This window comes from Balearica regulorum, chromosome 15, assembly GCF_011004875.1.
Source record: "Balearica regulorum gibbericeps isolate bBalReg1 chromosome 15, bBalReg1.pri, whole genome shotgun sequence".
Lineage (NCBI taxonomy): Eukaryota > Metazoa > Chordata > Aves > Gruiformes > Gruidae > Balearica > Balearica regulorum.
The window spans coordinates 16165565-16191988 of NC_046198.1; the positions used below are offsets into that span (position 1 = coordinate 16165565).

At 38.2% G+C, this 26424-nt stretch overlaps 1 protein-coding gene across 2 annotated transcripts in view; it reads left to right on the plus strand.

Moving 5' to 3' along the window:
• Nucleotides 1-23168, plus strand: part of DNAH3 (dynein axonemal heavy chain 3) — a 62174-nt gene extending 39006 nt beyond the window's left edge. For both annotated transcript variants that reach the window (XM_075767292.1, XM_075767294.1), the window contains 22 exons: nucleotides 386-622; nucleotides 1001-1104; nucleotides 2147-2441; nucleotides 2886-3065; nucleotides 3989-4112; nucleotides 4209-4365; nucleotides 5294-5437; nucleotides 6044-6710; nucleotides 6814-6979; nucleotides 7305-7521; nucleotides 8478-8660; nucleotides 9564-9762; nucleotides 10682-12823; nucleotides 13762-13987; nucleotides 14300-14544; nucleotides 15951-16067; nucleotides 16903-17057; nucleotides 17823-17990; nucleotides 19428-19570; nucleotides 20169-20373; nucleotides 21669-21806; nucleotides 21989-23168. In XM_075767292.1, coding sequence (XP_075623407.1) covers nucleotides 386-622; nucleotides 1001-1104; nucleotides 2147-2441; nucleotides 2886-3065; nucleotides 3989-4112; nucleotides 4209-4365; nucleotides 5294-5437; nucleotides 6044-6710; nucleotides 6814-6979; nucleotides 7305-7521; nucleotides 8478-8660; nucleotides 9564-9762; nucleotides 10682-12823; nucleotides 13762-13987; nucleotides 14300-14544; nucleotides 15951-16067; nucleotides 16903-17057; nucleotides 17823-17990; nucleotides 19428-19570; nucleotides 20169-20373; nucleotides 21669-21806; nucleotides 21989-22342 — 6566 coding nt within the window. In that variant the 3' untranslated portion in view covers nucleotides 22343-23168. The remainder of the gene's footprint in view (nucleotides 1-385; nucleotides 623-1000; nucleotides 1105-2146; nucleotides 2442-2885; nucleotides 3066-3988; nucleotides 4113-4208; nucleotides 4366-5293; nucleotides 5438-6043; nucleotides 6711-6813; nucleotides 6980-7304; nucleotides 7522-8477; nucleotides 8661-9563; nucleotides 9763-10681; nucleotides 12824-13761; nucleotides 13988-14299; nucleotides 14545-15950; nucleotides 16068-16902; nucleotides 17058-17822; nucleotides 17991-19427; nucleotides 19571-20168; nucleotides 20374-21668; nucleotides 21807-21988) is intronic.
• Nucleotides 23169-26424: the final 3256 nt, after the last annotated feature.

A 26424-nucleotide genomic window follows, 5' to 3' on the forward strand; every position in this document is an offset into this window, starting at 1 on the left:
ATATAACACAAGTTCTTTCCCACTGATTAGTATTAATAATAGTTCTTTGACTAGCATACACAACTTTCACATTTGGATATTTGTCATTACATTTGTCATTACAAAATGGAACATGATCTTGTGAGGGTATTCCATGTGTTTTGCTTGCTGTTAGCTAGCATCTGAAGAAAAAATTTAGGACCCTTTGGAAGTATTTTTTCTTCTCATTTATTTTTATTTGTAAACAGTATTTTACACAGACAATATCCTCGCTCTGTAGATGGGCTTTCTTCCACTGAAGACAATGCTCTAAGTTTGTCTTGGAACACTTTTTCAAAAATGCGTTTTGGATTGGGATTTATGGTTATTACTGGCATTTAACTAAAATTCAAAATATATGTTTTAGATGAAATAAAACAATCTGAGGAAGAGGAGAAGGAAGGCATGTCTAGTCAGCAGATCATCTTGTGGCTGCAGGGGCTTTTCCTTTTTGCTTTGGTTTGGACAGTTGGTGGGATCATCGATGCAGACAGCAGAAAGAAATTCGATTTGTTTTACCGCAACTTGCTAATGGGAATGAATGATGAAAACCCACGCCCTAAAAGTGTGAAGCTTACCAGAAACAATATCTTCCCAGAAAAAGGTGCTTGTTCATAACTGTACTTGCCTGGCCTTTTATAAAGTGGTAAGAAAAGTCAGCGCTTTAAGGGAGAATAGAGTGCCTGGCAGCTGTTAAGTGCAGCAGAGCCACCATCTGCCAAGCCTTGGGCTGCACAGTTGGGTGTTCTTTCCTGGCTCTTTTAACCAGGAGTAACATATGCCTCATGTTGTACTCAAACAATGTAGCTGAATTTGACCTAAAGTAATTTGGTGATGATGATGGCAGTGGCAGGGTGAGGGTATCTCATGTACTAGAAAGCCTTTGTTATCTCAGTGTTGGATATCTCACACTAAAATCATTGAAGATTATTTTTATTCTTTAATTGGTGGGTTTTCTTACATTGTGTTTTTCAATTAACAGGGAGTGTTTATGACTTCTATTTTTACAAGCATGGCAGTGGGCAGTGGAACATGTGGACAGAGTACGTCACAAAAGAAGAACAAGTTATCTCCCCAGGGGCTAAGGTTCATGTTGATATCTTTCATTCTAGAAAATAATTATTTGACTAAATGATTTAGAGGTGTAAATCAACTACCTTAGCCTGCTCTGATTCTGCTATATTAGGCTGTTTAATGTTTGATCTGCAACGTTTCATTAATCTCTGTAGGCTCCTTTTCATGCTTCTGTGTTAATTCTGGTACTATCAATATTGAAAGTTCAGCACTGCAGGTGAATGTGGAGCTCTGAGGTTGGCTGGTGGTTAAAATTTTTGGTTCCGCTTTTGTCTCTGTAATAGCATCTGATGTTGGGGAAATCATGGTAGGAAAAAGCCAAAGCCTGAATTTCTGTTCCTTCCTTTTTGTTTTCTGTGGTTGATATTGTGATATTATGCTATGAATTAATTGGAGAAAGCAAGCAAAGAGACTCACTACTTCTTTGGGATATGGAGAGCAGTGCTAAGAGTCCCGGATCCCCCCATTTCCGAGTAGGGGCACTCACATTTTGAACGGCAGCTGTGAAGTCAAGAGAAGTGTAGCATAGCAGAGATCGGCCGGAAGTACCTGTTCTGCAGATGAAATCTCAAGATAACTTAAGTGATGTTTGTTCAGCTTTTCACTCCATTGTAGTTGCAACTGTCTTGTCTATTAAGTACATGAGATGTAAGATTTCATTTCATTCTGCTGTCTAAAATCTTTCCTTGCTATCTAGTGCACAGCTGCTAATGATAAGTGGAAGATGAGGAAGAGAAAAAAATGTCCGTAGCACTGCTTCAGTAGGGGAACAGAATTAAGCCATACTTAACCCTCCAGTTCTTCCGGGCTTTTTATAGTGTCTATAAACTATAATATAGACATACTAGTTGTGCTATTTACCGTATAAACACTGAACAAGAAATGGGGCCATACCATGTACCAAAACCTTGTTATAGCCTAGGTTTTCAGAGAAAAGAATTTTTTAAAAATGCATTTGTGCTACAAGCTTCCTGTAGTTGCTTGCAAATACTCGTGTTGATTAAGGTATCAGATGTTTGATTTTCATGTGCTATTTGACTTTCCTGTGTAACAGGTATCTGAGCTGATCATTCCAACAATGGAAACTGCCAGACAAATGTTTTTTCTTAAAACATATGTGGAGCATAATGTCCCTTTGCTTTTTGTGGGTCCCACTGGCACTGGAAAATCAGCTATAACAAATAATTTTCTACTACAACTTCCAAAGCAAAAATACATCCCAAGCTTCATCAACTTCTCTGCAAGAACCTCTGCTAACCAAACCCAGGAATTTATTATGTCCAAGCTGGACAGAAGAAGGAAAGGATTATTTGGACCTCCTTTGGGGAAAAAAGCTATAATATTTGTGGGTAAGACTGTTATTCAGGGGTTTTATATCATTTTAATTCTGGCTTTAGGCAAAGGAAGTGACTCACTGAGAGTAGTAATTTTGGATTACCTCAGTGCTCTCTGGCTTTTTCCAGGCATCCAAAGAAGGATTAGCAGTGCCCCCTGCAGAAAGATTTCTAACTGTTTAAGTGGTGGTGGTCTTCAGAATAGTTCATAGTGTTGCAGGGTGACATGAAGTACAATAAACCAAAATCACCAAGCACACTAAGTTAAAGGGTCGCCTCTAAGCATGCCTGCGAAGTATAATGTCATTTGATTCTGGTTAGTTTAATGGCAAGCAAGAATAACAAGACAAAATCTTTTTCTACCTCTAGCTCAGTTATTTATTTTCTTCTTAGCTTTGAAAGAAAACTATAATTCCTAAACCCTGAGGTATTCTTATCCAACATCTGTGTTCTCCATAGATGACCTAAACATGCCTGCAAAGGAAGTGTACGGAGCCCAGCCACCTATTGAGCTTCTCAGACAATGGATTGATCATGGTCACTGGTATGATAAGAAAGATACATCCAAGATTAATATCATAGATGTGCTGCTTGTTTCGGCTATGGGCCCACCTGGGGGAGGCAGGAATGATATCACAGGTAGGAAATATATTGCAATGGCAAGTAGTTACCTAATTTTCTGAAGCGAAGAGGCAGGCTCGGTTTTGCTGGTTACAAATTCTCCATTTGTTTGTTACTGGGAAACCTACAGATGCATTCGCTGGCTGGGTCGTTCCAAATAGGAAGTCTGTATGCTCAAGGTCAGATCTGTACCTTTTCCAGGGGGAGTTTAATCAACATTAGAAACAAGGTTTTTAATGTTGATTAAACTATTAATGATGAAAATAATCCTAAAATTAGACAATCGGACACTTTTTCGATTTTCTATTATTTGGAAAAGGGAGGGAATAGATCTTCTTGCCAAGTCTTTTGGCAATTCTCTTCTGAAATTGTATCTCCTGCTGCTAAGATAGGCTGTCTGCATTTACTTACAAGCATGTTGCCCGCAAGTCCATGATTCCTGTCATATCACCGTAAGGGAGGTTATATTTTCTAATGAAAAAGTTATGTCAGTAAAAGTCCTAATGTAGCTACAGCTACGCTGTTCTAAGGCACTTTATACTACTTTGCTTCGTATAAACACTCTGATACAGGTATAACTGTATGAAGCTGAGGAGGCTTTATTAAAATAACTGTTCTGATACAGCTAAATTTGTAAAATTTACTAGTCTATAGACGGATACTTTTTTTTTTATAGATGAAAGCCGATAACAAGAATAGTGGCCTTATTGTAATGGAGATTCATGTTTTTCATATTGAAAATGGTTATTCTAAGTGAAATGCTGATATAAAACATAAACCATCACTGCTAGGGCAGAATCTTGCCAGAAACTGAGTCATGGAGCTTGAGCCAGATTCAAATGTTGTCTGAGTGACAGTCAGTCCTAGAATATGCTAGCTGAAAGGTAGAAGAATGTTTGGACATTCCTAAATCTTTCTGCATCTTTTTTTCTTTATTACAGGACGCTTCACACGGCACTTGAATATTGTATCTATCTGTTCTTTTGATGATGACATATTAACCAAGATTTTTACTGCAGTTGCTGATTGGCACTTCAGCAAAGGCTTTGAGCCTGTGTTTCTAAGGTAATGTGATATACTTCCTGTAACACCTTTGTCATCTTTTCTCCTGCGATTTATCTGCAGAAGTTAAAATTGTATCTCTTTTTTTTCCTTCTTAAGGCTGGGTAAGATGATGGTCCAAGCGACAATGGTCATTTATAAAATGGCGGTTGATAATTTTCTCCCAACTCCTTCAAAATCCCACTATATCTTTAATCTACGGGATTTTTCCAGGGTTATTAAAGGAGTGCTGCTCTGTCCACACACTCATTTGCAAGTAAGTTGTAGCTTGATTATGTTGCTGTTAGAAAGAGCAATGGAAAAAGTAAATTATTTTTATAATATCAGTAAGTAAATATCTCATAATACATGAGCTGTGATTTCAACAGATTTACAAGGTTTAAAATCAGGATAGTCCCTGAATACCTTGCTGTCTATTTTCTGTCTGTCTCTGAAGGAGAGAGGTGTCATTTTTGTTAATATTCTTCACGTGTATTCCAGCTGGGCCCAGAGGTCCAAGGCCCATCTGTTAAGGCCCGTACATCAAGTCAGACAGTCCCTCCTCTTGAACTTGCCAACTAAATATACAAAAGAACATGGGAAAAGACTCGGTATCTCTCTTCTATAAATGGCAAGCTTGTCAGGGAACAAGACTGAATAATTTAGCCTTGAGTTTGCCTGTTGTCACAAACTACAAATGAATTCTGATAGATGTATGTGATTTTCAACCTTCTACTTTTTTCATCCATTTTCAGTAAAATGTCAGGTTAAAGGAGTATTAAAAGTTTTATTTCTGTTGGGGGAATGTTTTTGGTGCAAAAACAGAACAAAACATCTACAAGCTATTCAGGGGAAATCTTAGCCAGCAATAGTTTTGGGCAAGGCTTGGGTTAGAGCCTATAAGCCATATCTTTGAAAGATATTTTCTTTACTTTGTGTTGGAAGGGTGGGGAGGTTTGATACAGTAAAATGCTTTGACATGAGTCCCAGTTTATATTGGCAGGAAGGACAAGTTGGTAACTACCTGAGGAAGCCAGTTAAGTTAGCAGATGCTGAGCCATGTGCTGAATGGCTTGGAATTGAAAGATTCCCACTGAGTTCAGTACAAGATATAGCAGGGTCCAGATGGACATTTCTATCCTTTTGTTTTTAAACAAATCCTGCTGGAGCTATGTTTACCCGTTTTCTTGTATTTACATTTTCAGGATGGAGATAAACTGATCAGACTTTGGATTCACGAGGTTTACCGAGTTTTCTATGACCGCTTAGTTGATGAGGAGGACAGGAAAGTATTCTTTCAGATGGTACAAGAGACAACATCAAATAGCTTCAAGCAGAGCTTTAATAAGGTATTTTTGGGTAATGTGCTGAGACCAAGAATGAGACTGATGCATTTTCAGAAATACTTAGACATTGAGATACATTAGTATTGGACACATTTGAAATTATTTCGATCGGTGCATTTAAAAAGTATGGATGGTCTTCTGTTCAGTATTGAGTGTTATACATATTCTTAGTCAAGTTAATACAAATTACTTCATATCAGAATGATTCATAACTTCAGAAGGATTTTGTGTTGGGATGAGGACTGTCTGGAATAAATGTCTTACACAATATTTATCTGTGCTTTTGCTTAAGTTAATATTTGGATGAGCCAATGGGAGTAGTGGGTACTTTTCTGAGAAGCCTTTTGGGAACTTGTCCTGTATTTGACAGCAAAATCTCCCTGCGAAGTATGCGTATGTGGAACTTGTATGTCAACCTACGGCATATTCCCCATTTAGGTGGGGTTTTTTGTGGTTTGGTTTTGGTTTTTTTTCCAGACTAAGGTAATAACTAGAATAGCTGGAAAACAGTCCTTCCCACAGTGTTATTATCATGTAGATAAGAATGATTATGACTTTAAGGAAAATAATTCTCTAATTCTTAAATTATCTGTTGATTCTTGTCTTTAGGTACTGAGTCATCTCTCACCTACTGGAGAAATCTCTGATGATAATATTCGCAGCCTGTTCTTTGGAGACTATTTGAAGCCGGACAGTAATGTAAAAGTGTATGATGAAATCACAGACTTAAAGCAACTGACAACCGTGATGGAATACTACCTTGAGGAATACAACAATATCAGCAAAGCACCAATGTCCTTAGTCATGTTCAAGTTTGCTATTGAGCATATCTCAAGGATATGCAGGGTATTGAAACAGGATAACGGACATCTGTTGTTGGTGGGGGTTGGCGGGAGTGGTCGACAAAGTGCTACCAAGCTTGCCACCTACATGAATACCTTTGAACTCTTTCAAATTGAAATTACAAAGTCCTATGGAATCAATGAATGGAAAGACGACGTTAAACGAGTCATGCTGAAAGCAGGTGTTGGTAACAGCAATGTGTCCTTTTTGTTCTGCGATAATCAAATAAAGGATGAAGCATTTGTAGAAGATATCAACATGCTTTTAAATACCGGTGATGTGCCTAATATCTTTGCAACAGATGAGAAAGCTGAAATTGTTGAGAAAATGCAAGGTGCAGCAAGGATGGAGAACAGGAAAATTGAAGCCACTCCCCTTGCTATGTACAATTTCTTTATTGAAAGGGTGAAGAAAAATTTGCATATTATCTTAGGTCTGTATACAATGTGTTATTTCTTAAAATGTTTTTTCTGCTTCCTGACCGCAAACGCACTTAGGTAACAATTGTGATTTTTTTTTTATTTTTTATATCCTAGCCGTGAGTCCTATTGGAGATGCATTTCGGAATCGATTACGGATGTTCCCTTCACTGATAAACTGCTGCACCATTGATTGGTTCCAAACCTGGCCTACAGATGCTTTGGAAATGGTTGCTAACAAGTTTTTAGAGGATGTTGAACTTGAAGATGACGTTAGAAAACAGTATGAGTTTATCTGTCAAGAAACATATGAAGCAAATATTCATTCCCCTCCCCCTTGTGCCCCCAACATACTTGATCATAAAAATGGACAAAGCTAAGCCAACGCTGGGATTTCAGTGCGAGTCAAAGATACCTAGATACACGTATCTGATGTTTCTGAAAATCAGGCCACTCTTTGAAAGGAGTCTAAAATATTTCTTATAAGGGGAAAAAACGATTCTGCTTTCGCTAACGCTAATATAATTTCATAAGCTTAGAGTAATTTCATCATACTTAACATAAAGACAGATTGTATTTTCATAGTAATGTGGAAAAATTTTCTCTAGGGTTGTGTCAATGTGCCAGTATTTCCAAGAAAGTGTGAGAGAGCTCTCCATCAGCTATTACACTGTACTGCGAAGACACAACTATGTGACACCAACTTCATACCTAGAATTGATTCTTACCTTTAAGACTCTGCTGAGTAGCAAAAGGCAAGAAGTTGACATGATGAGAACTCGTTATCTTGTGGGACTTCAAAAACTTGACTTTGCATCTTCACAAGTAAGTTTCAGATGCAAACATTGAATATGTGCCATATACATACTTTAGTATGGGGTCTGTATAAGCTGATTAAAACTTATAAAAATAAAACTTATTAAATTCCCTCTTCACTATATTCACGATGCTATTGATAATTTTGTATAGAAAGCCAGCAGGCAAAGTTAGATATCTGCTTAGTCATTTCAAGAAATTGTGGTATGTAAATTTGGATTATAGCATTTAATAGAAAGCTAAATGAAATTGATCGTACTCATTAAATGTGGAAGGAATAAACCTTACAAATTTCATTATTTTCTCAAAACCTTATATGGAGAATCCATGCCTCAGCATCCTGGTACCTATTTTCCCTTTTCAAAATAGGGGAGAAGTTACAGAATGTTGTAAGACAAAAATAAACATTAATTCCCCAGTAGATTCCCAGTAGGAAATGGATCAGGTTCCAGGCAAATAACCCACTTTTTCAACCCATTGCATCCAGGGATTGATCTTTCCAAGATGCAGAGTAGAGGGGCTTCCTGATACTTACTGGGTGAAGAAGGAACATCCAGTTTGCAGCTGTTGCTGTCACTAATTCTGTGTTTCCTTCCACGTTTCTTTTGGATTTTGTTTTCCACCCATGAAATAAAGGATTATTTGGGGTTCTGTAAACTGAAACTGACTGTGAAGGAAAAAAATACAATTAATCAATTTACTTCTCATTAGTGAAACTAAGCAAATCATTAAAAAGTAAGTGTATTGCATGGATGATAAAATCCTTTTTAAAATCTATTCAGTAAATAAAATAGCTCTTAGTAAAAATAGGGTAGAGAACTATTTTAATAATTATTTAGATCAAATGTCCCTGTTCAGATTGTATTAATATAGTGTCTTCTGATCTTTCTTCCTAAGACATCAAGATGTGAAAGGCATGCAATGTTTAGACAAATTTCTTCTTGATTTCCTGTTATGTTCATCAGGTTGCAGAGATGCAGAAAGAACTGACTGCCCTTCAGCCTGAGCTGATCCGAACTTCTGCAGAAACGGACAAAATGATGATCCAGATCGAAAAGGAAACAACTGAAGTAGATGCAAAGAAGGAACTAGTGTCAGCAGATGAAAAAGAGGCTAACGAAGCAGCAGCCGTTGCTAAAGCTATTAAGGTAGTGTTCAAGGGCTTCAGCCTGTAGCACGACGGGTTCCAAGTCTTTCCAAGTAAATGGGAGTTGTGATGATGTGTTAATGGTATGATCCAAGCTCTTAAAGTAATAAGGTTGCAAGAGATGATGAATGAGATGTTCCTAATATAAACAAGGTAAATTTTGGCTGTTTGGAGTATGACTGTATCTCACAGTACTGCATAACTTCCCTTTCTAGTTCACATCCCAAGAGATGTATAGCTCTTATTTCTGTACTAATATTTTTTCCTTCTCAACAGATTGAGTAATAAGGTTATGCTGTTTCCAGGCCCAGAGACAGTTCGTTTAGAGTTAGCTGATGTAATTTGGCATAGTGCTGCATGGAGCCCTATTAGGCATAACCTAAGAAATATTGCCATAGCCAGACGTCTGTAGCACAGAATTTCCCGTGGGAAGCTGCAGGATTCCTCAATATTTATTTTTTTTTGTAACTAGCTGGAAATGTCAGTGATAGGAAAGATAGATAATTACTGACATCTGAGTACCTAAAAAAGAATTTAAACTACACAGTATATATATTTTTACCTGATCAGCACTGTAAGATTTAACTAAGAACAACTGTATCTAACCTGGATTTTAAATCTCCTTGTCAGACCAGAGAGACTTTGATCTTGAAAGCTTGTCTGGCTTTTTCAGCTAACAATTCAGCTTATGGAAGTTACTAATTTCTCTACAAACCCTTCCTCTTTAAACTGTGCAGCCAAATTGTGAAAGTAGTTTTTTCTCCAAGAAATACAGTGTTGTGAAAAGTCTTTTTATTAGGTACTTATAAGCAGAGAAGGTTCTCTGAGGCTGTGCTGGCACAGGGTAAGCAGGTTGCAGACCATCATGTGAAGGTTTACAGGCTTCTGCCCAATGTCTTAACAGGACGAATGTGAAGGAGACCTTGCTGAGGCCATGCCAGCTTTGGAGGCAGCACTGGCAGCTCTTGATACCCTGAATCCTTCAGACATCTCTCTTGTGAAATCCATGCAGAATCCACCTGGTCCTGTTAAGCTCGTCATGGAGAGCATCTGTGTCATGAAGGGAACTAAACCAGAGAGAAAGCCTGATCCAACTGGCAGTGGTAACGATGTGGTATTTGTTATCCCTGCCTTAGGAATGCTTGGGGTACTGCTGTGTTTTACTCGTGAAGTGCTTCTGGCGTGGATGCAGCCATGTGCACTAAAAATGCATTTTGCTAGCAATGACTTAAAACTACACTGAATAGCTAAGAGCTGCTCTTGCCACTCTAACATCTTGCACTTGCTTGGCACTGTTGTACAAGCTTTGTAAATACGATCCCAGTCACCAGCACAAAGTCATCACTTCAGCTTACTTTGACCCAATCTTGAGATTTGCGTTGCCTTGAGGAACTCTGGGAGCTGGAGCTGTGCTGTGCACCATTCACCTCTATTTTCCCCTCTAATCCCTGCTACCAAACTCTTATGTTATACTGGGAGACAGAATTCTAGCTATACCCCTGCCATAGGTGATTACTGCAACAAGCTTTTCCTGTGTGGGTTATGTTGTTAATTGTGGGATTGCACAGGATTTGTGAGGTAGGAAAGGGAAGAGACGTTTTTCTTTCACTTGTCTTCTACCTTGCGCCCCCACAGTTCAACCCTTCATAATTGAAAATAAGAATTCTATAAATGTCTTTCATCCAAAACTGTCTTACTTAGATTGGGAAGGAATGCTTTCAATATTTACTGATTTATCTAACAAACTATGCTAAGAAAGACTGTATAGTAATTTGTTTCCCTTATTTTGCTTGGTTGATTTAGAATTAATATGTAATTAATAAATATGACATAGGTTAGTGATGCTGAAGTTCCTTTCTGAATTTCTTTAGGTAATGACTTTCCCAAACTAGTTCACAGTGGTTGCATAGTAAAATTCTGTTGCAAAATCATTTATGTTAATTCCTTAGAGTATGTTTCAAGTATTTCTTCAGTTTGAACATGCACGTTTTAAGCCTGATTCCAGTATTATTTGCAATATAGGTAAAATGGTAGAAGACTACTGGGGACCATCTAGAAAAATTCTTGGAGATCTGAAATTCCTTGAGAGCTTAAAGGCATATGACAAGGATAATATTCCTCCCGCTATAATGAAGAGAATTAGAGAGAGGTTTATTGATCATCCGGATTTTCAGCCAGCTGTGATAAAAAATGTCTCATCTGCCTGTGAAGGACTATGCAAGTGGGTGCGAGCCATGGAGGTGTATGACCGTGTTGCAAAAGTGGTTGCCCCAAAGCGCGAACGTTTGAGAGATGCAGAAGGATTACTGGACATTCAAATGCAGAAGCTAAAAACAAAGCAAGCAGAACTTAAGGAGGTAGTTGATCACCTCCAAGCTTTGAATGATGAGTTTGACAATATGAATGACCGGAAGAGAGAATTAGAAAATAATATTGAACTCTGTTCACAAAAGCTTGTGAGAGCTGAACAGTTAATTAGTGGTCTTGGTGGAGAAAAAGATAGGTGGACAGAAGCTGCACGGTTATTAGGAATCCGGTACAGAGACCTTATAGGAGATGTGTTGTTGTCATCAGGAACTGTGGCTTATTTGGGTGCCTTTACTGTAGATTACCGTCTAAAATGTCAAAAGCAATGGCAGCTGCTGTGCAGTGAAAAGAACATCCCGTGCTCCAGTGATTTTAGCTTAAGTAATACATTAGGGAATCCAGTCAAAATCCGCGCATGGCAGATTGCTGGATTGCCAATTGATTCTTTTTCCATTGACAATGGCATAATTGTTTCTAACTCAAGAAGATGGGCTTTAATGATAGATCCTCAAAGGCAAGCTAACAAGTGGGTAAAAAGTATGGAGAAAACTAACAATCTGTCAGTTATCAAATTATCTGACACACATTATGTGAGGACATTAGAAAATGCTATTCAGCTTGGAACACCAGTCTTGCTAGAAAATATTGGTGAAGAACTAGATGCTTTCATAGAACCCATTTTATTAAAGCTAACATTCAAACAACAAGGAGTAGAATATATGAAATTAGGGGAAAATATAATTGAATATTCAAGAGATTTCAGGTTTTACATAACAACCCGCTTAAGAAATCCTCATTATCTTCCTGAAGTGGCTGTGAAAGTTTGTCTACTCAACTTCATGATTACACCTTTGGGTCTTCAGGACCAGCTTCTTGGAATTGTAGCTGCAGAAGAAAAGCCTGAGCTAGAAGAAAAGAAAAATAAACTGATCATAGAAAGCGCAGCCAACAAGAAACAACTAAAGGAAATAGAAGATAAAATCCTGGAAGTCCTTTCCAGTTCAGAAGGAAACATCTTAGAAGATGAAACAGCAATTAATATTTTGTCTTCATCAAAAGAGTTATCTGAAGAAATCTCTGAAAAGCAAAAAATTGCCTCTGTAACTGAGATGGAAATAGATTCTACTCGAATGGGGTATAAACCAGTTGCTGTTCATTCAGCCATTGTCTTCTTCTGCATCTCTGATCTGGCAAACATTGAACCTATGTACCAGTATTCATTGATTTGGTTCATTAACCTATATGTTCAATCTATTGCTAAAAGCAAAAAGAGTGAAGATCTAGAAAAGAGAATTGAAAATATAACTGAGCATTTCACAATAAGCATCTATAATAATGTCTGTCGTTCACTGTTTGAAAAGCATAAGCTGTTATTCTCCTTCCTTCTGACAGTAGGCATTATGAAGGGAAAAGACCAAATAGATGATGAGGTTTGGCATTTCCTATTGACGGGAGGCATTGCTCTTGGTAATCCTTACCCCAATCCAGCTCCAGATTGGCTATCTGACAAATCGTGGGCTGAGCTCGTACGTGCATCTCATCTGACAAACCTCCACGGACTAATGGAACACGTAAGAGAGAATTTGTCAAAGTGGAAACTAATATATGACTCTGTAAGACCCCATGAAGAAGCCTTCCCAGATGAGTGGAGCATGCTGCTGGGGTTAGATCGCTTAGTTATTCTCAGATGTTTGAGACCTGACAAAATTATTCCAGCAGTGCGGGAGTTCATTGTGGAAAATATGGGAAGAACATTTATTGAACCACCTACTTTTGATCTTGGAAGAAGCTACAGTGATTCAAATTGTTGTGCTCCTTTGATTTTTGTTTTATCACCAGGTGCTGATCCTATGGCAGGTGAGATTGGTATTAAAAATCTTTTTTAATCTGGCTAAATGTCACTGAGTGTGACTAAACTGATAATAGTGTAGGCCCCTTCATTTCATCTTTAAAGTGTCTGTAAAGTACAATACAGCAATGATGGAATATCAAACACTTGCATCTGCCCATATATATACAATGATTTTAAAACTGCTAGAGGGTGGAATGAATGTAGTGGTGATGAAATGTCTAGGTCTCTGAGCAGCAATTTAGGGATATAACAGCTTTTGTAACATCCAGACCAGTTTATAATTTATGCTTGCGTTACAATTATTTCAGTGGGTGTTTGGGACTTGCTCCAGTCTTTGTTACAACTCCTCCTCCAGAAAGTTTCCTCCCTCTCGGTTGCTAATTAAATGGTGTATACGACCACACTTAAAAACACATCTGTTAAACGTCCTTTAAAAAATAACCACCCAGATTATTTTTAAAGCTGGTTTTCTGCCAAAAGAATTGCAATATGGAGCCATACTGTAAGGATGTATTTCCAGGAGGTTTTGATGGCAAAGCTGGAGCGTTATTTTTAACCAGATCTAAAGATCCAATTTACAGCTCAACCCCCATAAACAGTTGTGCCCATGCAACAGAGAGTAGAGAGCTGTAGTGCAGGCTGGAACTGAGCACTCGGGGCTAAAGGAGAGGACAGGCATTTCACCTGGCTAGTACTTTTTTTTTTCATTAGTATTACTATATACACCTAAATTTTAACATATGCCTCAGAAACACAGTTACTGGTACAGCATTTGATTCTACCACTGGACTGTTGAGGTGGGGTTTTTTTCCAATTGAGTAAAATATTTGTTGACTTTTGCCCCTGTAATTACTTTTTATATTATAAAAATGGTGAACATAGCACAGATCTAATTCCTAATAGACTTTGTCTTTGTTTGCATGTGTGATACTTGCCATCATAGGTTTGCTAAAATTTGCTGATGATGTTGGCATGGGAGGCACAAGCATTCAGACTATTTCGCTTGGACAGGGCCAGGGCCCAATAGCAGCAAAAATGATTTATCAGGCTATTACTGATGGAACCTGGGTAGTGTTACAAAACTGCCATCTTGCAACTAGCTGGATGCCTGCTTTGGAAAAAATCTGCGAGGAAGTTATAGTGCCTGAGAATACCAATGAGAAGTTCAGGTAGGAGTTTTAATGTTTTGTTCTCTTTGATGGGAGTATTTCTTGTTTGCTGAAGACACTAGTAAAATGAAATGAAACTTCGTTTGTGTGAACAGCTAAGTATAACATTCATATCATTTATGCATGGTGATAAAATAAAAATACCTAATTAGGATGTCATCTTTTCTACCTGTCCAATATAATCTACTTTATGGCTGTGTTTTAGAACAAATTTAGATGCTATCATTATAGTTAAGCAAGTAATAAAACTTAGTCTTCTGCAGATTAATATTGAGGATTTTTTGATAATGTGCTTTTTAAAATCCTTTTCAGGTTGTGGTTAACTAGTTATCCATCAGAAAAGTTTCCAGTTAGTATCCTCCAGAACGGCATCAAAATGACGAATGAGCCTCCAAAAGGAGTTAGAGCGAATCTTCTGCGATCATACCTTAATGACCCCATCTCTGACCCCGTGTTCTTTAGCAGTTGCCAAAAGCCAGAAATGTGGCAAAAGCTGCTGTTTGGCCTTTGTTTTTTTCACGCTGTTGTGCAGGAAAGGAGAAACTTTGGCCCACTGGGTAAGGTTTAGATTATTTTGCAGGTTGTTCCAAGATCGGTAGTTTTGAAATGCGTTATTGGAGCCTCTTTGTAAAAAGGCAGCATTGTTGTTAGTAATGTTACAAGAGTGCGATCTGTGTTGCACAGAACACAATGAAGTTTAAAAGCTGTTATTTGCAGGGATTCTTACTCAGGCAAAGCTACCCGTGAAGCTACTAAAAGTGTTACCCTAGGGGAGAACTAGAAAGTACTGGTTTTCCAAGTAAATATATTATACAGTAGTTACATTAAATAATAGCTTACTAAATTATTAATTTATTCTAACTACAGTAATTCATCCATCAAATCTAGTTCCATTTTAGATTTTCATAATTAAAGATGCGTCGTCTTCAATTCTGCTTTTGTTATTAACGTGTATACTTTGTTTTAGCAAAGCTAATGCATGTGTTTACTCGGTGTGAAACTGAAATTTATGTAGCTGCAGTGTGTTGCTCATGCAAAAGCAATGAAAAGATATGTATCAGTAAGATTTGCAGTTGAGCTTTTTCTATGATCTTAAAATATTTAGAGAACTATAGAGAATTCTGAAGTTTTTCATAAAATGCAGAAATGGATGGAATTATAATTTCCATTTTTATAACTATGTAGAGCTTAGACTCTCCTTTGGTGTACTCAGCCTTCCATTCCAGCTGAGTCTGCCTTTCTCATAACAGTAATGGTTATGAGATGTTATACTTTGACTGAAAGCCTCTGTCCTTGTTTTAATAGGCAGCTGCTTGAATAAACACTAGACTGCCAAAATGAAGATACTAATTTATTGCTTTAAAGTAAAAATACAATTTTTGTAAGTGACAAAAGCAACATCTACTGCTTAATGTGACTGGCTGTCTGGGGGAAGGATAGTTGCAGCGATAGCCCTGTTTTTAGGTTTGCCGTTAGGGGTATAGGTTTTCTGAAGGATTCTCTTATCTGAAGTGTTCTCCTGGTTGTTTTTTATTGTACTGTTACTCTGAATGTTGTATACAAACAGCATTAATAGATGGGCTGATTGATTAAAAATTAAAATCAATCAATGAATTAAAACTCCTGTTCTCATCGTCTCCAGATAGCAACAGATTAGCTGAAAGGACCAAGCAGGTTGTAAAACCAGATTTTTTCAGTAGTATGTAATGCCAAAATGCCTGTGCTTATGTTTTAATTATATAGAGTGATGGTAATAGTGCCTTAGGATACAATATTGTTATGGAGTCATGTTCTCCCTTGTGCAATAAACAGCCTGGTAGATTCCAGGGTAGCTTCTAGGTACTGTCTGGCAGCTGTTATCTTTGGCTCTGTAGTAGCAGTGTAGTACCAACACCATCATTCCTTGAGCATGGTTATCAGTACAATGCACCACTGCTCTGTATATCTTTTCTGAATTAAACAGGTTGGAATATTCCATATGAGTTCAACGAATCTGACCTGAGAATCAGCATGTGGCAGATCCAGATGTTTCTGAATGAATATGAAGAAATCCCGTTTGAAGCTCTGACATATCTAACAGGTACAGGCATCGCACCCTCTAACACGTGTTGACTTTGCTCGGCACTTTCAGCTGGTACAGTGATAAACTGATGAATGCTTGACAAACAGAGTGGATTCCATTCAGGTTTACTTTCTTGGCCTTCCACATACAGACAAGTTGGATCCCGAACCTTCAGATGGCATTTCCGTCTAGGCTTATATGTATAGCTAGAAGAATTACTAATGGTTTAGCAAACTTCCTGGCCTTGACTTTTGCTATTATGATTAGCTTTGTGAAAAAGAATTTAGGGAGTCAGGATTAAAGTAATAACTGTGAGCTTTTAGCTGTTTTCTGTACTTTATATCAGTGTAAACCTCCCCTCATTGCTTGCCCATTACTTAAATCTCTCCAACTGCTTCTGCACAGGGGTATTGCATATTTGTGATCCCTTGTTTTCTACTGTACACACACATAATCAGGTTAAGTTTGCATGAAAGGAACAAGACAAGGATCAGCTGTATAGCACTGTTCAGATTTTGACAGTTCTAAAAATTCTTACTAATGAGAATTTCAAGCAAAAGAGCTGTCTTTTAAAATATAAGATTATTTACTCTGGCATGAGTAGCAGTTTCTCAGACAAACTCATAGTGTTCCTTAAACTTCTCATCATCAAGACACACAAATTTGACCCATAGTTCTAAAGGTGTTAAAGTGCCTAATTTCCATTGAAGCAATTGAAGTATAGGGCCTAAAAACTTTTGAAGATCTGGATCTTTGGAACTTCAATTACTGGAGCTATACATTATTGCAAAACAATTTGTATTTGTTCATTAACTTTGAATTTTTCATCCTGGTTTTCTTTGTCCTTTCCCAGGGGAATGTAACTATGGAGGTAAAGTAACAGATGATAAAGACAGGCGTCTTCTCCTGTCTCTTCTTTCCATAGTCTATAGCAAGGATATAGAACAGGACAAGTATATGCTTGCACCTGGAGATGACTACTACATACCACCACATGGTTCATATGAGGTGAGAAGATAACAGATGTAAATTCTCTCTGAGTTATTGGGAAAAACCTTATCTACACTATACTTTGAGATGTGAATACAGCAGATAATAAAAAAATATGATCATAAAGCCATGCCAGAATATATCTTGTGTATGAAATATGTATCTGGTACTTAATATCTAACACACTCCAATGGAGATGTAGTGATCATCCAATATTCTGATGTTTGTTGATGCAAAGAGCCACCCTGTGCAGGTTTCCAGTGCAGCTCTGGAAAGCCAACAGGAGTTGGGCTTCAGGAATTTACAGCATATTGCTGTGCCCTCTTGCAAGCACTTCTGCCCTGAAAGCAGTGATCAGCATGAGAGATGGCATGGCAGGTATATACTCAATTTTCATCCTTTTTTGCCTTCTACCAGCTGCATAGAGATAACAAATGTGCTCAAATTCCACCTGTTTGTGTAGCCTGCAGTTGTAGGGGTGATACATATCATGCCCTCTTCTGTGACTCCTGCCAGTGCTCCTTGTACATTTCTAACGTACAGCCCTTTCTCTTGCTTTCTCTTGCTACTTACATGAGGGTGGTAAGAACGCCTCCTCAGTGAGTCTTTGAACCATTCAAAACTTTATTTTTATCTCTATGGACTAAGTCAATTCCTGGATGCATTTAACTGGGAACTTATGTGTTTGATTGTAAATGGGACCTTTCTGTCCAAGTTGGGTTTACTGGTCATTTATCAATATATCATTGCATGATTTTTGGTATCTATATATTTCTTTTACAGTCTTACATTGAATACCTACGAAGTTTACCAATTACAACACACCCTGAAGTGTTTGGACTTCATGAAAATGCAGACATCACCAAGGATAACCAGGAGACTAACCAGCTTTTCAGTGGAGTGCTCCTGACTTTGCCCAGAGAAGCAGGGGGAGGTGGCAAGTCCCCTCAGGTAACTGGGGAAGAAAGATCAACTTGCACTCTGGAAAGGTGCCCTTTCCTGTCATGCCCTAGGTCTCGGAGCAATCCAGCACCTCTCATCACATGCCTGTGGCATTGGGAGTAGATGTAACATCCCTATAGAGAAGCAGACAGCAAAGAAGAACCTTTGAGGATGGAAGATATCCTCTTGACTTTGAATTCAAATAGCTTAATACAACACTACCCCAGCTGGTTGAGTAGAATGTGGTTTGAATAGAAATATTTCTTTCATATTTCGTGTTTTAAAATAACAGTGAAGTGCTTCGCTTCAATCAGGAATTGTAGTTAGAGCACAGTCAACAATCACAGTTGGTAAAGCACCTCAAATCAAATCCGTCTCTAGGCAATTTTAAAGTATGACATTTAATTCCAGTGTACAAATTCCAGTAATGGAGGTTCGTGCACTGGCCTGACTTCATCCAGCAGTGGTTGTATGACCATCCCTGCCATTCTCACTAGGGAGCAGCCTCCAGAGTGCCAGGAAATTATTTCAAGTCATTCAGTCATCAGGCAAGCAATATAAGCCCATTAGAGGCAAAAGTTTTCTTACTGGTGAAGTCTGTGCTGTAATGGCACTTCCAGTCTGTTATTAGTCAGTGAATGCTTGGGTTTTGAGATAAGATTTTTTTGCTTCCCCTTGGCTGCTTCAGTTTCTACAGTCCCAAACGTGTAGCTGTGTGTGTGACTTGTGTGGCACAAAGGAAGGGGGCAGTTTGGCAGAATGGAATCACTTGGACATGGACCTCACTGTCCTCTACGCCTGCATGGGACCTGGTCATGAAGATGCTGGGAAATTCTTTCCTTCATCCTGTCCTGGCAGCTCAGGTTACTCAGGCCAAATCCATGCCCCTGTGAGACATAGATAAATGACCTTTCAAGCCCCTCAGATTTGACATCCTATATTTTATACACAAATGGATTCTTGAAAAGTGGAATCGATAGAGCCTTATTTCCTGCGGGGTTGTCTAGTGATCGTATTCTCTGATGTCTGATACGCTGTAGGTAAAGCTGCTCTCATGGCTGGGGTATTCATATGGTCTTCCCATCATTGTCCCTGTGCTCTATACTTTGTCTTTTCCTTCATTGCGGCCGCAGTAGGATTATGCTTGTTTGCGCTGCTGCCTGTTTCCTTAGAAGTTGCCTAAAACCTTTTTGCAAATTAAACTGAAATGACTAACAAATTTGAAATTATTGAGAAGGGCAGAGGAGTAAGCAGGCACATGCAGAGTCAGACAGGATGAGGCACAGAGTAAGAGCATGTAAGCATTATTTCTTTAGGAAAATGGACTAAAATACCTATGTGGTTACACAGAAAAAATATAAAATCTATAATGTTTTGTGGAATTTATTGAATAAAAATAGGTGAAAAAAGGGAAATTCCTCATTTACTGCAAACTTGTGATTTCAGGAAACTGTTGAAGATTTGGCACAGGACATCCTATCCAAATTACCAAGCGGCTTTGATGTTAAAGAGGTTATGAAGGTATACCCAGTACTTTATGAAGAGTCCATGAATACAGTTCTTAGGCAAGAACTAATTCGATTTAACAGGTACGGCTCAGGATTTGGTGTAGCACTACTAATATGAAATATGCTTGTGTTTATCAGTGCTAGTCATTCACAAGCCTTGAACACTTATAAGCCTCTTACAATACATTGTTATGAACCTGAGAGGTTCTGCTTTGGATGAACCTTTTAAAAAGACCTGAAAGCTGCAGCTGTCTACCTGAATATAGAAATAGTACCTATATTCTTGGAGCATGAACTTAAGTCAGGTTTGAGTTTGGTGTGTTGAGGTAGGGCAGCCTACTTCATTCTTTTTAAGACATACCCAGGCCCCAGTATTCACAGCACATTTATGTTAATTAGTGTTACAATCTTTAAAGATCTTGTCGCTTGATTTCCTTTGTCTAGAATGGGAATTTTCACTATCTTTCATTTCTCTGTGCATGTTTTTTCTTTGTTTGCTTTTCTGAAGTTAAGTAAAAGTTTTGATAACTATGGGTGAGATAAAGAATTTCCGACAGGACATTTACCAGCTTCGATCGGCCCTTCACTCAAGTTGGACTTGGAGGTCTTTAGTCAGACAGTAAGAAGTAAATAATGGGATGACAATTTCTTTTTTTTTCTTTTTTTTTTAAACCTTAAGGCTCACTGAAGTTGTTCGGAGCAGCCTCGTTAATTTAGGCAAAGCCATTAAAGGCCAGGTGTTGATGTCGTCTGAACTTGAAGAGGTTTTCAACAGCATGCTAATGGGAAAAGTACCGTCAATGTGGGCTGCCAAATCCTATCCATCACTAAAGCCACTGGGAAGTTATGTGTCTGATCTCCTCTGTCGTTTGGCCTTCTTCCAGGTATGCTAAACTGAGACTGACAGGTCTAAGGACTCATTAGTTGAAAGCTGAATAGGTAAAATGTGTGTCAGTACTGTCCTCGCTCTGCCAGTATCCTTATAGCTCCAGATTGTGAACTACTTGCACATACTCATGACCAAATCTATACTGCATTAACAGCATTGGAATTAGCTGGGCAGTTGCTCAGCAGAGTGAGTTGGGCGTACAATCCTTTGGTGCCAATCTAGTGCTGCATTGGATAGTTTCCATTTTTCTGTTTCTAGAAGATGCATTTCACTTTGCGTTGATGCCTTAATGACTTCCCTGCTCAAAGGACACAGAACCAGGTGTGAGGGCTTTAGAAACACTGCATAACAGGCACTACTAAATTTTGTATATGCAACTGTGAATCTTTTCCAAGTTTAATAAAATATGACACTACTTCCACACACTTTTTGAAAAAGCTATATTATTCTTTACTTACCCTTCCAGTATTTCCCTTGTATTCATAGTGCTCTTTTTAAATTACTTAATGTTTCAGATGTATCTTGAATAGCTGAGGTACTGAGGGGTGTAGTGGAACCCCATACAAGGCAGAGGAGGAGAAAGCTAGAAAGAAGTGTCCAAAAGATTTCTATAGGCAGCAGTTTCCTGTTTGCTGGATCAGGGTACCATATGGGCTGCTTCTGACTCCAAATGGCTTAGAGGAGTGTGAGGACGTTCTGCCCTTGCCTTGTTTTTCCTACTGCCTTTGTGATATCCAACAAAGATGCTGGCCCAAGATCTCCTTGTCTGGCATCTTTGTAGTGGAATGATTTCTTCTGCTAGGTTCTGATGTGTTGGCTGTAGTGAGTGCCCTCACAGTGATCCGTGAAGATGCTCTGTAAGAAAATTTGGCCTTTTTCATGTTGGGAAATTGCTATTTACAACCCTGGGAAAGAGGGTATATTGATAAAAGTGTCCAAATTCAATAATTTTTCTGTTTTGTTTTTTTTTTTTTCTGGCTAGTATCAAAATACTTACCAAAATACGCTTATGCTACTTTCTGAAATTTCTTTTTTGGTAGCACTGCATTCTGGTTGTTTCAGAATGTGTGATTATTTTTGTTGTCATCATAAATAACTGACTTCTGTGATTTGTTGTCTCTGAAAAATAGAGAACTAATGGTAGTATCCAGAGGGTCCCATCAAGGTTTAGATCTCATTGTGTTCTTCAAGTGTATCTGAAAAGACGTCCCTTTTCTGGTGGATTGGCACAGTGAAGCCACAGACTGTATTTTTTTTTTTCTTACATTTGTTTTTTCTCTCCATATTCAGGATTGGGTCATCAGTGGGCCACCCACAGTCTTTTGGCTCTCTGGATTCTTCTTCACTCAGTCTTTTTTGACTGGTGTTTTACAAAACTATGCCAGAAAATACACCATCCCAATCGACCATATTGGATTTGAATTTGAGGTAAGAAAATGCAGAGGAATTTTGTTTTTCTTGAACAGCTTAAAACATGTTCTGAGGCAGCAAGGAATACAGTTTCAAATGAAAAGAAATTTTATTTAAAGGGAGTAATTTCAGACTGTCGCTTATAGGATTTAATATACTCCAGATAAAAATAAAATCAACCAATGGTTTAATCATTCTAGGTGATGAAACAGGAGCAGATGATGGAGAAAATGCCAGAAGATGGGGCTTATGTGAGAGGCCTTTTTTTGGAAGGAGCACGATGGGATAGAGAATCCTTGGTAATTGGAGAATCGCTTCCAAAAATCCTTTATGATTCTTTGCCCATAATTTGGCTGAAACCTGGCGAAAGCTCCAGATTTCTTCATATGAACATCTATTCGTGCCCTGTGTACAAGACAAGTGCAAGAAGAGGTGTCTTATCCACTACTGGCCACTCAACCAACTATGTTCTCTCAATTGAACTCCCTTCAGACAAGCCCCAGAGACACTGGATAAATCGAGGTGTGGCAGCACTATGCCAGTTAGACGATTGAGAGTATTCAAGTCAAAACACTCACATTTTGTTATTAAAAGATATACTTTACTCTCCAATGGCTGCACTTTATTATTTTTTTTAATATTGGTATTTCCTGCTGACTTCAAAGCAGCTCCCAATTTCCTTTGATTTTTTAGCCATTATCAGCTACTAAGCAAGAGCGAGTGAAAATAGAATGCTGCAAACAGAAATGTATTTCAATGGCCTGGGCTTTATCTTGCAATAGATCAGAATGAACAGAACTCCCATCAAACTGTGTGCCACCCACATCGTTACAAATCTTGTTAAATCCCAATATTACCACCTAGCTGCTATCATAGGACTTTTTTTTTTTTTCTTTAAATGAAATTAGGCCCAAAGAGTTTTGCTGCTGATTTTAATAGGAATCTAATCCACAACTCTTGCAAATAGGACTCTGTGGATTTGCCTACCACTTCTGTGTCCCAGGAGTATGTAGGGCAAGGAGGGAGGAGATGAGAATAGTCTGTTGTCAACATGTAAAACCAGTCCTCAGCTCGAATGAACTGCCAGGGCTGTATTATAAAACTATAGTAACTGACACTCCTTGAAGATGTGCCTCACAATTACCGTGAAAAACTTCTAGACAGCACATGCACTGGGAGCCTGCCATTTCTCAGAGCAGTATGCTTGTCTCATCATTTTTAAACTATTTTCATGTCAGTATTATTCACCTACATATCCCAGGTGCCTGATAAATGGAGCTGTTTCCTTTCTCCCATAGTCTCATTTTACTTCCTCGTCTTGCCTTCTTGCATGCTGGACTAATAACCACCTGAAATTTTGTATTTGTTTAAGCCCTTTCATCAGAGAAGCTCAAAGTAGCTTGCAAACATTAATTAAAAATAAAATAGCCTGAACATCTTCAAAGAACTGTGCAGTCATTAACTAATCCCCACAGCATGCCAAGAAGGTACTAAAGATGGATCATTAGACTTGTGTACACAGTACAAGAGAAGCACAGAGATCAAGGCAAACATTTAAAACAAAACCTACTGCATAAACATCCACTAATTTGGGGTCTTGTATTTTTTTTTCATTGCCCAAATTGCAGCATTTTAATGACTTGCTTGAGGCCTCACAAAGTCAGAGATGCGAGTATAATTCCACAGTTCCCAAGTATCCTGCTACAATCATTAAGTGATGCTGCTACAACTCGTTAAAACATGATTCTTGTCATAGGAATTTATCTGTTGTGCTTAGCTGTTACAGGTGAAAACTGTTCATTATTGTTTTTATTAACCACTGGTTTGTCTTAAATAGATGTTCATAAAATAGTAACTTTTAAGAATGGGAACACACAGGTAAGCAAGAAGTGTTACAGGTATTTTGTACAGTGCTGCTCTGCATAATTACCTCTGCAGAGGTAATTAGTACAGTATCTTCATGTACCATACTTGATGCCTCATAAAGAGTACAGCACGCAGGTATTCGATGTGTCATTATTGTTACGTGGTGACTAGGGCAAAGATGTCAGGCCAGGACGCTTAATGGATATTTGTTTTAATGCCCCTTTGTTAAAGGGTTCGAGGTGTGCAGGTGTTTCAACTTACTGGTAGGAAGAAACTACTCTTAACAATTTAGACCAAATGATATGTGGCACCTAGAGCAAAAATAAAAGTTGTTTACGAATGTTACAGCACAGTCACTCAAATTGACAACAATTTTTGAGAAGAACAATTTTTGTTTCAGAAAATCTATAAATAGATTAAGATTAATGAAAATTGGTCCTTCAAAAACATAGTCTTAGGCTTCATAAGAGTAACACAGGTACTTTCTACTTTTCATATCGTTAAGATTAACTGAAATCTAGCATATATTTAAAAAACCATTTTGGTAATTACCATATTTTTGAATAGCTGCATCTAATTGTGGTTATCACATCAACAGTTTAGATCACTTGTTAGGTCACTGCGGCATCAGCGATAACGAACAGCCACCAGCCTCCTCTTAGAGGTGCTTTGCAGGCAGGCCAAAGAAGCTGGACCTGGCCCACTGGATCCGTCCCTAGGGACACATCAGGTCACTTCTGCTCCCAAAAGGATCTTCCTATTTAGATTTGAGCTTACGGATGTGACTGGTGACAGCTTAGCTGGTACTGCTGAGGCACTGCTGAAAGGGACGCTGGGCCAACAATACAGTAATCATTCTTACAACACTAAAACGAAGAGAAGTTGAAATTCGAGGATTGAGTTTCTCCATCCTTCTTCAGATAATGCTAGTCTAGCAAACAGTCCTCTGAATAAAGCCGTTTTAAATAAAAAGCCAGATTCACTAGTATATGCTAGCTAAATTACATTTATGGGGATAAATTCTTTTTAAACTGTTGGAAAATACTGTGGGATAGCTTGCCATGCGGGTTTCTTTTTAATGCCTTTTTGTGAACAAACACTAATGGATAGTTTATTACATGACAGGTTCTTGTGAATATATAGTGGCTTTGCTACTACATCGTGTGCAACGTCCTTGTTACTGTGTTGATTTTCTAAATGCTTCTTCCATGTTAATGTTTAGATTTGAGATGAAGGCATCGCTTAGAATGTAATTAAAGGTGTATTTCAAGCTTTTGTAGAGGGGACCAAAATACATAGATAAGAGAGAGAAGTCTCTAAAAGAGGGGTCGTGCATCTGCTGGTTGCTGTGTCCCCGTTCGCCAAGGACCAGGTATGGCTGAGTTGCTTTAGCTGATGATTACTAAGTACATGATTTCCCGGGCTGCCCTTACTATTAGAAAAAAAAGTAATGGAATTTACTGTTGAGGGATATCTGTCTTAGAGATATTTTTCTGTGGCTCTTTGAAATGAGCTTCCCAACCTTATTTCCTGAGCATTGTCTAGACCTTCCTGAAGAATGATAAGCTGGCTAAACATTAGAATTCACGACCTTTCTTGGCTGAGATGCATTAAAAAAAAAGAAAAAGGCAACTCAGCTGCTAGTTGGACACGATAAAAATGTGAACAAAATTTGGACAAATTAAGTACCTTGTAATAGTACTATTAGAATTCTTGGCTTTGCAGGTTTAGTGTTTCCATTTCCTAATTAGAAGCTCTCATTAAACAAACCACCTATAATTAACTGCAAATCATAGATTCACAGCCTTGCTAATAATTCAAAGCAGATGGGGGAAAAAAGGCAGTATACAGACATTATGGAGCAAGAGGTATTTTTTCTTTAGAAATAGCAGAGACAGATTGTCAGCTAGGGATGCTGTAAGACAGATACAGTTAGTACATCTTCTTAGGAGATGGAAACCTTTCTCTTATCTCATCTGTACAAAAATCCATTTCAGAAACAGAAAGTACTGTCTCTGTCGATGTTAACACTGTCGGGCTGTTAAAGGGAAAATTAGACAATGAAAAGGCAAAAGGCCCCAAACTCGTCTACTTATGAGCTAGAATGTTTTGCCTAATAGGATTTAAAAAAATAGTGAAAGGTGCAGGTCTCTCCTGTAATTAGCATTCCTGAAAATGAATTTATAGGTATAAGCAAATAAGTGACCTCTCTGTCTGGATAAAAGATGGATGTTACTGATATCACTTCTGATGGATACATAGTAGGGCCCCAAGAGTGACGTCCAGGTTGCCTTACTTTCTCCAGATCTAAAGGTATTACAAGAACAAATGTGTATTAGTAGGAAGATAACCTAATCCATCTTAACCTCTTTCAGTCCTGCAATACTTCCCCTGGAGCAGATTGGGTCACTGCTGCATCTTAATGGGAGTTTCCTCAGCCCTAGACAACATTCAATACGCAGGTGCCAAGTCCATCTCCTTAAATGATTGTGGGCTTGCTATGTTAGTGTTAAATTTGGTTTCATAAATGCATGGCTTCATAAATTACCACCTTACTAATGAGGGAGTTAGGGACAGAATTTCCAGACAGGAGATGTTATTGAGATATTCAAGGGCCAGATAGCATGTCAATTAATTACTACTGTGTTGCCTACCGGTTAGCTTGCAGGATAGTTCACGCAACTGACTGAGGGTTTTTATTTCTGAAGAATATAAAATTAATGTTATCTTCTTATTCTAAATTATTCTAAAGCGTCTCCTGGCTAGTGTA